Raw genomic sequence first — 18,157 nt, 5'->3', positions numbered from 1 at the left:
TTTCGTGTATTAGTAAAGACAGACGGGTGATGAGACTCTGCAAACATAAATACATCTCCCTACATACAGAGAGAAAGAATGAAAGAAAGAAAGAAAGAACGACGGCCGGAATAGAAAACAATCCCTTTGTCGAGGATGAACGTATATATATATATATATGTATACACATATATCGTATAGACTCATTTTTAGCTGTGGGTCCGTGTGTATGTGCTGGTCTGGAGAGAGTAGAAGGACCTGCTGCTCGATGGTCGAGACAGGAGGAGGTGAGAGGAAGGAAGCTATTCCACCGCCAACTGAGAGAGAGAGACAGTCTGTATGTGTAGATGTACGAAGACGTATATAGATGTCTTGATATGGATGGTATGTGCATGTGAATAAGAGAAAGCAGTCTAATTGTTTCACAAGAGAGACATTGCCCAAGGAGGAAAGAAGGAAAGAAAGACAAGAACTTTCGAAGAGATATATCAAAAGAGAGAGAGAGAAGACTTCTCTTCTTTCTTTCCTTCTCTCTATCATATTGAAGAAACACCCCTCTCTGATAGAGAGAGAGAGAGATATCATTCTTATCGGCTTTCTTCTTCGTGTACTAGTAGTAGGAGTAGTAGAAGGGGGGGGGGAGAATAAAGATAGTGTAGCTGTAAGTTCATTATATAATGATCTAGAGATCGACGACGATGACCTTCTTGTTTCCTTTTATCCTTTCTCTGTGTTTGTTGGCTTTCTTTCTTCTCTTCGTACATCTATCTCCCCACCCTCCCTAGCCCAGCAGGGGTAGGAGTTGTAGTCATACAAGCAGTTTCTCTAGGTAAGAGCAGCAGACGCCTCAAGTTTTCTGTCTTGAGAGGACAGAAAGAAAAGACTTAGAGGAAAGGAAAAGAGAGAGGAAGTGAAGGAAGGACAAACACATTTCGTTGCTAGTGGAAAGACAGACAGGAGGCTCGCACTCTCGATATCCACATCATATATATACATAGATATACATACACATACATATACATATAAGCGTTTATATATATATATATAAACACATATATATGTAGATGTATCTATCTAACTATATATATATATCTAGAGAGGGAGTGGGGTTGCACTCTGTGAATGCATGTATTCAGATATGTATAGAGAGAGAGGAAAGAGAGAGAGAGAGACTGCGACACTCTCCGGTAAGAAGGACGGAGGAGGAGGGACGTAGTGCGAGAGATCTCCAACACTATGATATGAATTGAGCCATATAGATGTGGAGGAGACAGATGTCTCTATTACAGGAGAGGGAGACAGAAGAAAAGAAAAACGAAGACCACTAGATTCCTGAAAGGTGGGGGGGATGACTGCTGTGGAAGAAAGACAGCAGTAGACCTCCTCCTACACCTACGACTCTAGGCCGCGAAACAAACGCACGGAGAAAGAGAAATGAGAGGGCATATGACGAAATAGAGAGACAAACAGAGAGATACAGATAGATTAAAGATGAAGATAAACGTAGGTAGCCAGATTGAAGATAGGCAGATAGATGACGAAATGGAGAGAGGGATTGAAGATAGGTCGACCAAAAGATAGATGATATAGGAGTTGAAGGGCGTCGTAAGTAATGAATAAGGATGACGTTCGGCATCGAATCGATTGCTTCTCCATCGCATGCATGACTGAGAAGTCGCTAGTCCATTGCTAGTTTTCTTTTTTTCGTTTTAGATAGAAAAGATCTCCTTCTTCTCTCGAGGTTGAAACGACTGAAGCAGACGTTGTTATGATCGTTCTTTCTCTCAGAGACACTCCTAATGTGGTCGTCTTGGGGGGGTATGTGATTTATCCAGCTATAGGTCTTCTTCTTCTTTGATTATGCGATGATTCCTTTCTTTCTTTTTTTCTTTCCTCTTTCTTTTGGTGTTACATCATGTTATGAGTTCACTGATAGTCGTGAAGTGTACATACACCTGGATCTGGCAATGACTGAGGAATGGGTTCGACCAGATGGGGGAAGAGATTCATTCAAAAGAATACCTTCCGACTCCTCTACAGCCAGTGTCTTCAAGATTCTTCTTCAAGAAAGAAAGAAGAAGAAGTGAAAGGGCTCTTTCGATTCTGTAGCTCGCAACGATGTATCTAGATACTTCATACAGAAAGGAGTGAGGAATCTCGAGAGAGAGAGAGAGAGATATGAGGCTGAGAAAGAAGACGCCCACTGATCGAAAGATAGATACATACATAGAGAGCTGGCACCTTCTCATCACGAGGAGAATGATCTTTTCTCCTTCTATCTCCTATCTTTCTTTCTTCTTCTTGTCTCTCCCTCCCTCTCTCTCTCTCCCTGTGTTTATGACCTGCCTGGCACAGGTCGAGACGTTCCATCACAATGATAGAACTTACAGAAAACTGGGTGAAAGTTTTGCCAAGGAGATAGATGCGATGAGTTCCATAGGAGAAGGGCATAAGCAGAAAGGCTTCTCTCTCCCTTCTCCTAGCATTGGTCGGAGGTGGATCAAATCAGTGATAGGGAGAGGGCGTGGCTTACATTCCTTCTTGTCCTACTGCTGACTTAGCTATTGACACGTGTCTACAACTCCAGCCAGCCAAGCGGGTGTCTAGACATCGGATGATCATCTTCTTCTGGCGACTTTTCGATAGAAAAAGAGAAAGAAAAGAACACGTTCTCTTTTCCCTACTTCAAACGAGAAAGAAAAGCCTCCCCTACTTTCCCAACAGATGAATACACAGCAGAGATCTCTCGGTTTTATTTCCTTTCTTTCTTCCTTCCGCGTACGTACAAAGACCAGTCCCATACATAGACATAAAACACATTCTCACACATACATACATATATACATACATATGTACTAGTATGTAAAGTTTCTTTCAAGGTGCCAGTGAGGTCTGCGTGCACCTATCTACTTTAGCCTATCTATCGATCTATCTTTCATCTATCTATTTCTTTATCTTGATCTACCTCTCATCCGTACAAGGAGTGACTGAGGGATCTCTCCCCTCTCACTTCTCCCCTCATGTCTGTAGAGACGCCCCGACTCACTTTGCCTAAGGGGAGTACGACATCAGTTTCTTCTTCTTCTTCTACCTCTGAGGTGTATGGGGTACGACATGTACGACATTTCAAGCTAGCACCATGGTGCGACTACAAGAAAATGGAAAGAAATAGATTCTCTTCCCTTTTCTGCTTCGGTATGGCACACACATGGTTCGGGCGTCCCTTTCCTTGAGAGATCTTTTTCTCTAGGCTCGTTTCTTTGGAGAAGCATGGGGTCGATACACCCTTCCCGCGAGTGTCATTTATTAGTCCGGGGCGAGTATGTCTCAGCGGCGGTCTTTGTGGAGGAAGGAAGGGCGAACAAGGGCTTCGAATGTGACGAGTTATGTAGGGGCAAGCAAAACAGACATTCCGACGGAGGGATCGACTAAAGTGCCATTTGTGCGCGTGGCTACGAAGGTGCTGCTTCTCTGTCTTAGAAAGATGAGGAGACGAAGTGTGTTCGTCTAGGAAAGCTAAGAAAAGATCTTCTGCGATGTGCTACTCCATGCATTCCTAGTTGTCCCTCTTTCTTCAAATACTGAGAGGTACGGTGACAAGATGAGAGAGGAAAAACGAAGAGAAGACATACACGACAGGGGATCTCTTTCTTTCTTTCTTTCTCTCCTATTGAGAGAAGAGAAATCCGGACAAGATACATCGCGAGAGACCTTTCTTTCCTCATGAGATAAGAGAAGTCAGTTTCTTTCCTGGGTTGTCTCCAATATTCTCCGTTCATACAGATAAGACACCCTGCCTTTTTAGAGAAACAAAGAAGTAGGGAATCTATACAAGAGTCGTAATCGCAGCAGGAGTACCCTGCACTCATCCATCATGATCATTGTCTGTATCTTTCTTCTTCATCTTCGATATCTACCACTCTTTCTCTCTCTCTTTATCACCTCAAGCAAACAAGCAAAGCACACATCACTCGAGAAGACATAGAAAAGAGAGAGAAAGAGAAAGAGAGACACAGAAAAGAGAGAGAAGAAGAGAGATAGTTCCTCACGCAATTAGGACTGAATGTGCGCTTAGGCTGGTACCATCGCCGCCATGTCTATCTTCCCTAAGTTGAAATACATAGATCTATATCTATCTATTCATAGCTATCTATAGCTATTCTTTTCGACGTAGCTGTCCCCATCTAGATCTGCGTGAGAGAAAATGCCTCTCTGTTGTCTTCCTTTCTTGGAAGGGCGAGAAACAACTCCCTACATTATTACCATCATCTTGAAGAAAAGGGAGAGAAAAAGCATGAAAACCTTTATGAAAAGGGACGGAATGTTCGGGTGTATGTACACCTGAAGATGGAAACCGAGATTGAAAATGACTTAGACCTGAATGAGTCATACCTATGACTAGGTCTGCTATGAGGGATAACGAACTTCTTCTTGTTTCTCTCTCTCTCCATAGCATCATTTCGCCCTGATCGACCCTTCAGGTTTCTTCACTTTCTGTCTGGACGACAAACACGGGAGTATCTTCTTCTTAATCTATCCCTATGCATGCGCATGCACCCAACTCTAGCATTCCATACATACACATATGTAGACATACATGCATAGACATACATCCATACACACATATGCATGAATAAGCATGTACATGTCTGCAGATGAAAAGAAGGAACGAGGAAGAAGACACCCGGCGGATACGCTCAAAAGACTACACTGGAATGACCGTCGCCCTACACAACAATCCCCTCTGTTCATAACAAGAGAGAAAGATATTCATTTCCTCCTTCTGATCTCTATCATCCTTTTCTTTCTCTTCTGCTCTGTCTCTCGGTTTGTCTGCCTTCTTCCTTAACGAAACGTGAAACATCTTTCTTTCTTTCTTCTTCTCCCTCCCCCGTGGATGGTCTTCGATCAATAAGTACGAATACCCATACAAATATTGAAACGACTCCTCCATCGAAGTATAGACATACACAACATGCTCTACTTCTATCCCTCAAATATGTGTAAAGGAGTCTCCCTATCAGAGATATGTTACATGCACATATACATATATATAGAGTCTATACATGTGTTGGGTATAGAATCGAAAGGTAGCAAAGACGGGTCAACGTCTCCAGTAGCTAAACGGCCCTAACTTTCCCTCCTGCATGGAGTAGTCGTAGTAGTGAAGGCCCGATCCCCCTAACGTCAAACATCGTACTCCTCCCCCGTCTCCTCATAATATAATTATAGTAATACTAGTACTACTACTAGTATTAGCTAATACTACTACTACTAGTATTTATACATGTGAGACTGTAGCTATGAAAAGTCCTTCAGAACTCCGTAGCCATCACAAAGCGACTGCGCCTGCTTCATGTCTCTCTTGACACTCCTCTACATAACAACGCGGACAACGGGCGGCAGGGAGGGCGGGGCGCCTTCAAGAAGGGAGTAAAAGAGAAGAGCAATCCGTCATACAAATATAGATATATGTACGTAGGGAGAAAGTTTAGTGAAAGATACGTAGCTATATCTATGTCTGGATATATGTATGTATCTCTCTCTATATATCTCTCTCTCCAGGTACGCTCATAGGACTGACTGACTTGGAGGCATGCAGAGTGTCCCTTGCTTGTCTTGTTCTGCTTCTCCCATCTCTTTCATGTCTCACATACACATAGCGCTAGCTAGATAGATCTAGCTAGCTAGACATATCTCAGGGAAGACACCAAGCCGAAGAATCTAGATCTTCTCTGTGTCCGTGAGAGTTCGGAGCATCACGTAGTCCAGAAGGAATCCCCTCTTATCTAAAGACCATGTCTACAATACATCCCCTAGAAATGGCATCTCCTTCTCTCTTCTTCTTGCTCTCTTTGTCTCACTGCTTTCCTTCTCTTCCCTCTTCTTCTTGACAGCCTTCCTTTCTCCCTCCTTCGGCAAGAAAGGTGACAACTTTGGTCTTCTTCTTGTCGAGCTCTAGATGGGACAGCCGCCTTCAAGAAGTGTAGAGTCTTTATCTTCATCTTTCGTCATGACGATTGAGAGAGAAAGGAAGAGAGAAAGAAAGATCTAAAACTGTCCCTTTGCTTGCCCTTAAGAGACAGTAGCCCTCACTCTCAACTAGATGAGGAAGACCTTTAAACACATCCAGAAAGAAGAAATAAGTTGGTATCTATGTATACCTATCTATCCATCCATATCTATCTATATATATATATAGATAGCTCGGCTGTATGGGTGTACGGAGGTCATAGGTAGGTAGGGCTAATGGGAGAACAAGTAGGAGAGAGAGAAGAAGATTTCGACCATGTATGGCTGGATGATATGAAAAGGAAGAAACACCTTCTTCTCTCCCTATGTGTATAGAGACATATGTATCACTGGGTAGGTGTGCACATACATATATGTAGCACGAAGTACGCATGCAGATTCAACAATGTATATGTATATATACATATATCTATGTATACAGAGCGAGGGAGCCCCGTAGAGACTGTATAAGAAGAAGAAGAAGGACCAAGGAAAGAAGGAGGAAAAGACTTTTGCTCCTGTCTCTTCTTGGTACGCAATTCCCCCCACCAGAGTGGAGCAAGGCGATGCTACCACGAGAGACGAAGAAGAAAGAATGAAAGAAAGGGAGAAAGAAAAGAAAGGAGCTCATGAAGAGAAAGGAACACCTTCCTCCTTTAAGATAGCTTTTCCTCCTATCAACGTTTTTTCTTGAAGAAAGCAAGACATTGTATCACATCTGGATGCATGTGATACAACTTATGTATAATGCTTTCGAGAAGAAGAAGAAAAGACCACCTCCGCCGTCCCCTTCCTCTCTCTTAAAGCTACAGTCTCTACGGAGCTCTCTCTCTCTGTATGAATAGATACACATGTATATATCTACATATGTATATGCATATATGCTAATGTAGGTATGCCATAAAAACGACTTGACTGCGTATATGCGCAGTCCCTGTCTATAATACAAAGTACTCCGATTCACTTTCTTTCTTTCTTTCTTTGCTATGTTCATCTCTTATGCTAGACTCCGATACGGCTCTTTCTTCTTCTCCTCCCCAGTATGACTCCTGTCATTTTCTTCATCTCCAGGTAGAACGATCTCTTCTTTCCTATCTAGATCTATCATATGTGAATAATCTCCCTGTCTTCTCTGTCCTCTCTTCTCTGGCAAGATACTAGAAGAAGATACGAGGCGAGATGCATCTCTCTTTTCTTCTTCTTCCTTATCTATTAGTACCTGTTGCCGAGAAGAGAGAGACAGCAGTCCCCTCTCTCCTGGCGTAGTTGCGCTTCTCCTTTCTTCATTGTTTTGAGTTGAGACGTCTCTTCTTCTACTTCTCTGAATAAGGTCTTCTCCCTCATCTTCATTTATCTTCTCTCTTTTAAGATTCGAGAAGAGGCCTTATCATGGATGTAGTAAGAAAGAGAGAAGAAGGCGAGAGCTTGTTGGTCTGCGTTTCCTCATCGGTATCATCCTTCTTCGTTGTCGTCTTCATTCTGTTTGCCCCTGAGAGAAAATTCTCTTCTCTGTTAGAAAAAACGAAAGGCTCTTCTTCTCCTTCTGGTGTACATACACTTCGCTCATGGTATCTCTGCCTGTGTATCTTTCCTGTTGTATGCATTTCATGACATAGAGAGGTAGCGGATATCCTTCGTTTGACGGAGATGAAGAATGTATAAATGAAAAAGTCTCTATCTCTCTTTCCTCTCTCTGTGTCTCTTGTTCTGCTTTTTCTTGGTCTTCTTTCTTTTCTGGAATGACCTCTCTTCTTTCCATATGCTTATGATCTGGATGCACTGGTAGGAAAGATTTCCTCGAGATGTTCTTTTCTTTCCTTCTGCTCGAGAGAAAGAGAAGTTGCTTGCTGGTCGTTTCTCTCCATTCTTCTTCCTTCATCTGATAAGAGAGACGGACAGGAGAAGAAAGAAGGCGCTGCAAGCTGACTAGGCTGAGAACGGCCTCGCACGTGGAGAAGATATCCCGGAGAACGAAGAGAAGATGAAGATGGAGAAGAAGAGAAAGAAGAAGAAGAGGAGGAGGAAGTTTGTATATGAGACTGTTTCCTTTCAGTTTCTTCGCATGAAAAGGGAGAAGATAAGAAACCTTTGCAACGAGAGGAAGGATCAAGATGCTGAAAATTCGAAATAGAAGAAGAAGAAAGAGGAGAGAGAGGAAGACGATGTAATGAAGAGAGGGAAGAAGATGCCCCATCTGTGTGTACACTAGGTGTCTTGTCTGTTCCATGAAGGCTTTCTTCTTCTTTCTTCTCCATCTTCATGTCTTTTCCTGCATCTTTCTCTTGAACTGTAGCAGGGCGTGCGGAGGAGAAAGAGGTTTGACTAGAGCTCGACGCAGAAGAAGAAGAAAAGACAGAAAGAGGAGGAGAAGAAGAAGAGACAGAAAGAGGAGGAGAAGACGACAATTTCATGGGTGGGGAAACACGACGTGATTCTGTAGAAGAAGGAGAGATGCAGGGGAGAGAAGGATTCTCTCCTTCTTCTTTTCTTCTTCTTTCTGCGGAGGAGTGCATGCAATGAAGAGAAGACCGAGAAGAAGAAGAAGAGGGAAGAGGAGAAGAGACGCGCCCCTGTAGAGATTTTTGAAGATTGGCGCTTACTTGAGAAAAGAAAGACGAGGCTGAGAGGGCAGAGGAAGAGAGTGAAGGAGAAGAAGACGAAGAAGAAGAGGAAGAAGACGAAGAAGAAAAGGAAGAAAGAGAAGAGGAGGCTAAAGGAGAAGATTCAGCTGAAGTGGTGAGAGATAGAGAGACATGCTCCGTTGCAATAGAAGGACAAGAAGAAGAGGAAGAAGAAGAGGGCTCTAAAGAGTATGTACATGTTACTTCTTCTTCTTCTATCTCTTCTTCATTTACAAAGGGATTTCTATCGATAGAACTTAAATCTCTATTATGGCCTTTCTTCGATTCTTCTTCTTCTTCGTCTTGTACATACAGTCTGTGACTTCTCTTTATAGATCCTTCACGGGTCGCATGCAGGCAGTTGTCTCTCTGTTCTCTTTCAAGATCTGAAGCACACGACGATTTCTCTTCCTCTTTCGTCTCCAAATGCTTCTCAGTTGGACTAGAATTTCTTTCCGTTTCTTCTTTTCCTCCTTCTTCTTCTTCTTGGAAAGAGGGCTTTGCTTCTCCTCCACCATGAAGAATAGAAGAAGAAAGAGACGGAACGACTTCAGAAGATGATCCGGGTGAAGGGAGTTGAAGAGGTTCTTTCTCAACTCTTCTCTCTTCTTCCACGTCTTTGGTCTCTTTTTCTCTCTCCACCTTCTCTTCTACAGAAGAAGAGGGCCGGAAAGGAGAGAAAGAATTGGGATTGCTGTCCTTCCCCGCATGACCATGGCGACCCTCACGACTCTCTTCAATCTCGCAAGATCCGTTTCTTTCTCGAGCTTCCTTTCTCGAAGGATCTACAGAAGAAGAAAGAGAGAGAGATGATCTACAAGACAGATCAGTTGCTCTTCTTCTACAAGAAGACGACGACGAGGAAGAAGAAGAAGAAAAGATACCTGGGGAATACGAAGAAGAAGGTATGAGGGCTCTATTGTCTTCTTCTTCGGCATCTGGGTGAGCTAAAGAAGACGTTCTTTGATGCCTCTCTAAAGCAGATAGAAATCTAGACTTTTGTTCGTCTTCTTTCATCTTCTCTTCGTAACAAGTAGAAGAAGAAATAGAAGAAGAAGAAGAGACTTCAATAGATGATGTATCACCGTCGGGGATAAGATCATCTCCAGGGGACTGAGGCAGAATAGAGACAGGTGAATGAATAGTCTGTCTTGTCTCTGTATGCGAAGAAAAGAAAGTCGCTGAACTGCAAGAAGAAGAGGAGGAAGAAGAGGAGGAAGAAGAAGAGGAAGAAGAGGAGGAGAGAATGTCCGATGTATTGGGAGTAGCTGTGGGATGATTGTGAGTGATGATAGGACTACTACGACTACTACTACGACTATTACTATTACGACTACTATGACGACTACTATTATCGCTTGGAAGAGATGGACCCGGAGATTCATGCGTATGAGGATCTTGAGATGATTGAAGAGATACACGTTCTTCTCTACTAAGAGATAAGTTGCTAAAGGCATCTACACTTTTCTGTTGTGTTTGATCTGTCTTCATCTTTCCTTCTTTTTCTTCCCGGACGTCTGAAGTATCTGCACTGGGCGCAGGAGGTTCTGTAGATGGCGAAACTGCGCGAGAGAAAGAAAGAAGAGAAGAAGAAGAGGAAGAAGAAGAAGTGTGAAGAGGAAAGGAGGAGGGAGGATGGCGGTGGTGAGGCTGCGGATGTGTCGATGAGAAAGGGAGGAGATGAGGTGTACATACAGGAGATGGAGAGGAACGAACAAAGTAAAGAAGAGAAGAAGTTGATAAAGAAGAAGATGAAGCATCTGCTGGTGTGGGTTCGATTTCTCCTCCTCCTGCATTTCCTTCAGATGAAGATGAAGAGAGTAGTGACGCTTGCCCACCTTCGCGTTGAAAGGAAGAAGAAGAAGATGAGAAAGAAGCGGCGAATGCACTTGATTCAGGAGGAGGAGGGGGAGAAGAGGAAGAAGATTCAGAAGAAGAAGAAGTATCGGCTTCTCTATTAGTATGACTATTAGGATTGCCACTATGACCTTCCGTTCTATGGCTCCTTGTTGTATTCATAGCCGTAGTAGTAGTCGTAGTAGTAGTCGGAGTAGTAGTAGTAGTAGGCGTTCGTGTTCCAGAAGAGAGGGCAGCAGGAGTCGAACCCGAGCGAAGCCGAGAAGAAGAAGAGGAAGGGGGAGAAGAAATGAAATCCCATCTTAATCCGTTCAAAACTTCAAATCGACATAGAGGACAGCTCGTATGCTCCTAAAGAACACACCATCAAAAGACTCAGCATACACATATCTCTCTCTCTATATATTAGTATACATATATATTACAGGTATATGTATATATATACATATATATGCATACATACATCTGTATATATATATGCATATACATGTATACGAATACATACCTCTCTCTCTATATATATATATAGATTCCTCTACGTGTATGCTAAGAGGCAACGAATACAGATAGGTCTACCGTCATGCGTAGAGCCACGTCTCTGTGTGACGAAGCAATGACTTGGGAGAGGGCGTTAGAGAGAAGAAGGGAGAAAGTTCATGAGAGAAGAATCTCTCCATGGAAGGTAGCATTCTTCATAAGGCTGTAATTGTATTCTTATAGACGAAATCTCACGTCATCTCCACATCGCCACTGCATGCGTTGAACGAGGTGTGTAGAAGAATTAGACATACACAGCAGAGAATAAGATTCGCCACTAACTTCTAAGAGCTCTGCAATACAGAGAGAGAGAGAATGAGATTCTTAACTCTATTCTTGACTCCTTAAAGGCATCATCGTTCGTTATCTCTTCAGATGCGAGTGTAAGAAGAAAGAGAAGAAGAAGGAGAACAGAAGTGGCCTTCATGTAACTGGCTTGATGAGTCTTAGAAAAAGAAAGATATCCAAGAGAAAGAAGAAGGAAGTGAAAATGCGAGAGAGAGACACATCTTTCTTCCGCCTTTCTTTCTTGTATTGAGGGGATGAGTACTTGGGGGTAATTTGTACCTGTAGCCATCTCTCTACACACTCCGAATGGAATGCATGCAAACAAGGTAGCCGTCGTAACCTGTATAGAGGCACACATAGTCATACACATATAGATAGATATGTATGTATATCTATATTCATGGAGATCGATAGACAGATGTGGTATCCTAAAGACCAGACGAGACATCAAAGAAGAAATGCGAAAGACCTCCTTCTTCTCTTTCTTTTGAGATTCCTACATACTAGCTAGTCATCATACACTCACATCATGGTACACATATATATATATGGAGAATAGCAATAGTAGTAGTCTTAGTAGGGAGAGTGAGAGTATGTAGACTCTAGAGACTTCCAGGAGAAATTTTTCATACACAGAAGAGAGATACTTCACATCATGAGACACGTCGATAGGGCGGTACAGTATGTCGATACAGAACGGTGATATAGACAGCTGAACAGTTAGATCGATAGAGAGTTATTCATAGATAGACACATAGCAAGACACCAAAAAGACATTAAGCTCCTATTGTAGTGCAACAACGTGTCTATCGTCTCCCCTTTACCTACAGAGCTGTATCACATATCTATCTATCTATCTTTAATCTATCTATCTATCTGTATGTAGGATGTTGTATTCTTATAGAGAAGCGTCTGACCGAGATCGTGCTGATCTTTTCACGGGCGCTTGTGTGTATGTACAAGATTTCAGTCTAGCCATAGATCTATACAGACAGAAGGCAGCGTTACCGCTTAACGCAGGAGAACAAAACATAGAGAGTTAAAGAAAATGTGGAGTGTTCAAGAAATCCGGAGATGTCTATGTAAACATAGAAAAGGGGTTTCACCCTGAGAGCAAGCAAGGTCTGTTTCTCTCTCTTCTTCGTTAGCTTGGGAGGTGTCCCTTTCTTCTTCCTCTTGTGCTTTTTCTTTCTCTTCATCTTCATCGTCTTCTTTGTAGCATCTCTGTCTCTGTCTCGGCGGCTTACGTTTCATTTTCTTCGTATTCCATTCGGCATATAAGACATTCCCGGAGTTCTTCACTCATGACGCTTCCTCTCCTTGCTCGAAATCTCTCCTCTGGTAGCCACTGAGGTGTATATACACCAGAAAAGCACACCAAACATTCACATCATCATGAAACAGACGTTGAAGAAGAAAAAGAACAAGAAGAAGACCGTCATCTTAGACAAGAAGAAGAACAGGTAAAGCAAGGGAGATCTTAGGGTGAGGTGGATAAGTTTGGATAGAAGAAGAAGAGATGAGAGAGAGGATGTATAGGTTTCTCCTTACTTGAAAGAAAAGAGAAGTACCAAGATCGATTTCTCTACCTTTATGTATCGGAGGATGTGCCTTTCTCCCCTTACGCGATAGAGTACGTCATCGCCTTCACGAGATAGGTACAGATAAATATATATATATATACAGATACATATCCCATAAAGATAGAGATTGAATACAGACAGATAGGTACAGGAAGATCAACCAAAGATAGACTGAAGATAGATAGAGAGGTAGATCAAAGGAGAATAGAGAGATAGATTGAAGATTGAAGAGACACTGACTCGAATTATACATCAAACAGAGTTAGGAAGATAGATGGATGGAGAAGAGTTTCTCTCTCGGGATACAAAGCTGCCTTTGTTGATAAGCTATATGAGCTGCTGTAAAGAAACACTTCTTCTTCAACAGATCGTCAAATAGAGACACCTAGGTAGAAACTTAGGTGAAGAGATTCTATGATAGAGAAGATACGCGGAAAAAAGCTAAATGAGAGAGAGTCTTCTTCTTCTTCTTCGGCTTCCTATATCTCCAGTCTACTGGGAGAGAAGAAGAATCCTTCTCGTTTCTCCTCTGTAGTGTAGGGTATATACATCTGTCTGCAAGGTGTAAGGCGTGAGGAGGAGAAAGAGTAGGATCTACCTCAGAACACACCTTTCAGTAAGATGTGAAAGACAGAAATACTAGGTATTTGACACCTTTTATATCCTGTGCCTAAGATGAGAGGAACTGCAGGGATCTTAAGCTGTCTCATTATCGTACAGAGAAGACCCAAATACACTCCAAAGACACAGATATTCATCATACTAGAGAAAAACTGCACGACCTATAGGCATGATCTATCTATCTACCTCTCTACGTATAGATGCTGTACGTACATGTAGAATCCTTGGAGAGAGGCCTCTTCTCCTCGCGAGTATATCATCCTGAGCGGCGGCGACGGTAAGAGTCTGTCGCAGCCTAACAAGCTGTTGGGCCGTGAAGTTTTCTACGACAATTGTTCCATCAGGCGCGACGGTCACAGAAGGGAGAGAAGGAGAAGATGAAGCTGAGGGATAGGCGAAAGGGAGATTCTCCAAAGAGGATGGAGGACTGGTCCTTAGACTTGAATCTTCTCCTTGTCGGTGCTGTTGTTCTTCTTCTTCTCTTCCCCCGCCCGAGATAACTTGAGGTTGGAGAAGACGAAGATGAGAAGTTCCATTGAAGGCTAAATGACGGAGAGAATTTATCGATGCCGTTCCTCCTCCTTGTCCTACCACATCACTCGCTGAAGCATGCACGGTTCTATCGGGTATCCTTCTTGCAGGGTTAGACTGCTGCAGAGTGGAAGATAGTCCATATGGAGACCAAAGTTGATCTTCAACTCCTCCTCCTCCTTCGTCGCCTCTTGCTTCCCCTTCTTCTTCTTCTCCTGCACTTGTATGGGTAGTACTTCTACTACTGACAAGACCGCGTCGTTCTGAGACCCCACCCCCGGCTACTTCACTGCCATCCCCCCCCCCCTCGTGGTCGTGGCGTCTCCCTCCTTCTCTCCTCACAAGTCGAGCTTCTCGCACATAAGTTGTATCCGCAGAGGAAGAAGAAGAAGCGCCAGGCAGTTGGCTCTGAGGTGCAAAGGCGAGATGTTGAGAGAAGGGGCTCGCCTGAAGACCCCCTGGAGCGATCACCACAGTAGGATGGGCAGCAGCAAAGATAACGTGAGGGGACTGTCGAAGATCTCCTCCCTCTTCTCCATCCTCTCCATGAGAGGAAGAAGAAGGCTGTGCTGGGAGAGATGTCTGGAGATATTGATGGGGTCTGAAGTTCCATCCAGATGCAGCAGCTAGACGTGATAGAGCAGCTGCACCAGCGGGAGACATGGCTGAGTGTCTACGTCGAGCTGGATGTGGATGGCTAGTCGGTGCGGGTCTACTTCCCCCTGCTCCTCTTACAGACGTAACGGAAGTACTTGGAGGAGTCGCGGTCGTAGAAGAAGAAGAAGGAATGAAGGGAGATCCCTCGGTATGTGTTGAAGTTCCGTTGCTAATAAGAGTTGCCGGACGGACAAGAGACTGCCTTCTTCCCCCTCCTGTCTCTCCCACAAAAGAGACATTTCTCGTGGGAGAAGATGAAGCGGGGTCTCTGGTAGAGGGGTGTATAGACACCCCGGATGGATCCAGAACACCTCCATAGACTCCTCCATGCTGATGGGATAAGCTTCCTTCTCTCCCTGCTCTGTTTTGAGATGACGGACGTCGTACAGAAGAGAGAGAAGAAGAACGAGATAAAGTATTGGCACCTTGAACTTGCTGTCTTTCCCCTCCTTCTCCTCCTTGTCTCCCGGTGACAGAGCTTCTTCTTCTATTGAGTTCATTCTCTTGGGGAAAAGAAGATCTACTTCCATCCTCTGGAGTCTGTCGGCTTCTCGAGTTCCTCTCCCCCGCATGCACAGCTGCTGCTGCTGCTGTACGTACACCCGGGCAAGGCCGACCGGTCGAAGAACTTCTCCGTGTCTGTTGTTCTTCTTGTTGAAAAGAAGATACCCCTTCCCCCCGGGCTTGTCTAGCTGTATTAGGTGGCATCTCAGCATAAGGCCGATGATCTGTCCCTGCTGTGTCTCTTGCAGTGAGACTGCCAGGTCTTCTATTCGAGCTATCATGACCTCGACTCCCCGCAGCTGTATTGGAAGAAGAAGAAGCGGTGACGCCACCCCTTCGTGATCCTGCGCCTGCATCGGCAGGAGAAGGAGAAGAGGAACGCGTGTATAAAGAGGCTCCTGATAAAGCGGCCGCAGTAGCACGAGCTTCTGCTGCCTCAGCACAAGATCTTCTACGTGTTTCACATAGGCCTCTTGCTGCTGTGGTACTCCAGGCAGCCTCTGGCAGCCTTCTAGCTGGTCGCACAGGGGGAAGAGGAGGGAGAGAGGCTGAGCCTGTAAGAAGACGATTTCTTGAAGAAGGGACGCCTTCTTGGGTCGTCGATGGAGAGGTCGTTATTCTTCTCTCTGCCCCCTGGTGTAGGGTAGATGAGGAAGAGGATGAAAAGAGAAAAGAGCGGGGAGAAAAGGAAAGAGAAGGAGGAGGTGAAGATGATGTTCTTTCGCCTGGCAACTGGGAGAGAGAATCTTGGAGTCGACTTAAAGTAGCCATGTGTCTTGTTGAAGGGTCAAGATGATGCTGCTGCTGCGATGGACGGGAAGAAGAAGGAATAGGATGGCTATTCCTTTCTAGAGCCGATTCGTGTCCACTTGCAAGTCTTCTCTCAGCTGCACGAAGGACAGGATTGTCTTCTTGTATAAGCCGACTGGATCTTATCCCTGAAGACCGTGAAGATGATCTTGCACGATTACTAGATTGAGATGCTCCTGTCGATGAAGAAGGGAGTCGTGTTGTATGATGGGAAGTCATAACGCCGTCACCAGGTGTATCGACACCTGGTGACGAAGAAGAACGGGAGACGAGACGAACAGATGAAGCACCTTGTAAGGCTATGGTATGGGTTGTTCTGGCGAAGATCGAATTCTGCCCCGAAACAGAGGTCAGATCGAGAGAAGATGAAGAAGAAGAAGAACTGGGGTGACCTGGGGTATCGTTGTTGGCTGAAGACGATCTAGTCTCTTGACTTGCTAATCGAGCTAAAGGATGAGATAACGACGATGAAGAAGATGACGAGGATGACGATGCGGCTCTACGACGGCTGCTGCTGCTGCTGCCGTCCCCTCCTCTTGTACTTTGAGAGGTACGCCCGCCTGTAGCCCGACTATGCCCTGATGCGAAGGAGACACCTATAGAAGCACGGCGAGAGGAGGAAGCAGGACGAGAAGATGGATTTGCTATGACGGAAGGATTAGGAACATGATGGTGATAATAACTACTACTACTTGTCGCGGGATTTATCGTAGGATTTCCTGATGTGATGATCCCGGGAGGAGATACATGGTGATGTATGAGTCTTTGGTGTGGGTCTAAGACATACTCCTGTGCAAAGATCGTCGAAGTTGTTTGGGGAATATAGCTTGTAAACACGGGTGCCGGGGTAGGGGCACTGATCACACGGGCAGATGCTGGAAGCGGAGAAGGATAGAAGGCCGTTTGAAGAGTCACCGCCTCTCCACCTCCGCTGCTGCTAGCTCCTGGCGCCGCAGTGAAGTGCGAAGCGTGGTGTCCAGGAGTCACACCCGGGGGGGGAAGAGGAGTTAGATAAGCTACAGGAAGCATCTTGCTTGCCTATGAGGAGTTAAGTAACGATCAGCGATAGGAAAGGCCTTCAAGAAGAACGGATAGATAGGTGGATGGCGCGTGGTTCTTTGGGTTGTACCAATTAGATAGTCCTTTTCAGTCTTTACGGTGAATGAAGGAAAGCTTCTAAAGAGATAGAAAGTCAAAAGATATCATGAGAACTCGGAAAGACTCATTGGCGAATTCGTTATCCCTTGTGAGGTTCCCTCTCTCAAGAAAAGAACGGGGTTCCCACCGTTGGTGAGGCGTAGGCTCACACTGACACGGAGAAAAAGCACAGCGAATCTACACACAATGAAAGGGAATGGAAAAGGTGTACGCACGAACTTCAAACAACAGGCTAGATGAGTCTAATGGATGGAGTGTGAAGAGAGAAACTGGAGCCGTCGGAGTCATGGCGGGAGCACTCCAAGGGCTCATTTCCTGACACGAAGAACGTGACCCGTTATCCATCGGTCCCTATCTTGTCAGGTTGGAGTCAACAGAGAGAAGGGAAAAGCCGTGAGCGGCCAAGTTTAGAGAGGAAGAAGAGATGAGAAAGGGAGATAGAAGTGTAGCACATGGGAAACTTCTTGGAAAAGGCACTGATTTCAACATACAGAGAAGCTAGTCGTCACACAGCAAAAGAAACTGCCGTGGGTCACCGGGGAGTGAGTTTGTTCCCATGAGAAAGTCAATTGAGTTGTGATGCATCAATGAGTCATTTTCTCCAAGGTTTGAAAGAAACATGAAAGAAAAGAAAAGAAAATCAACGAGCAAAGAGATGCTATAGGGGCGCTAGACTCACAGGATCCACCGTGTGCTCTTTTGCAGGGGGCCCTCATGAGGAGGCGGTAGTGATCAGTCAATCCATCAGTAATCAATCCGGCCTACCTACCCTAGGAAGATATAAGGGCATCCGGCCCATGATCAAACGGCCGCGGGGCAGGAGGCTTTTCTCAGTCACCGTCAGCTACAACGCTCCGTTCTTTTTGATCCTTAAATGCCTTCCCTCCTGTATTGTCGATGCGGTCTTGAAAGCGGGCTCGGACTATTCTTGACGGAACAGCGATCGAAAAGGGCCTAGTCTTGCCACACTCGCGGTCGACAAGGCGTAAGGTATAACAT

At 44.6% G+C, this 18,157-nt stretch overlaps 1 protein-coding gene across 1 annotated transcript; it reads right to left on the bottom strand.

The window, feature by feature from the left end:
* Positions 1-4,171: 4,171 nt before the first annotated feature.
* On the bottom strand, positions 4,172-17,938 carry CSUI_001979 (zinc c3hc4 type (ring finger) domain-containing protein). The gene is made up of 4 exons (XM_068062182.1): positions 13,712-17,938; positions 12,542-12,642; positions 11,574-11,634; positions 4,172-10,820 (listed from the first exon to the last, which is right to left on the bottom strand). Exons 1-4 carry the CDS (start codon positions 17,027-17,029, stop codon positions 7,755-7,757), a joined length of 6,546 nt encoding a protein of 2,181 aa, XP_067925843.1. The 5' UTR covers positions 17,030-17,938; the 3' UTR covers positions 4,172-7,754.
* Between the last annotated feature and the right edge of the window lie 219 nt (positions 17,939-18,157).

Source organism: Cystoisospora suis, assembly GCF_002600585.1.
Source record: "Cystoisospora suis strain Wien I chromosome Unknown contig_816, whole genome shotgun sequence".
Classification (NCBI taxonomy): Eukaryota; Apicomplexa; class Conoidasida; order Eucoccidiorida; family Sarcocystidae; genus Cystoisospora; species Cystoisospora suis.
This window is presented reverse-complemented; position numbering and strand designations above follow the sequence as displayed.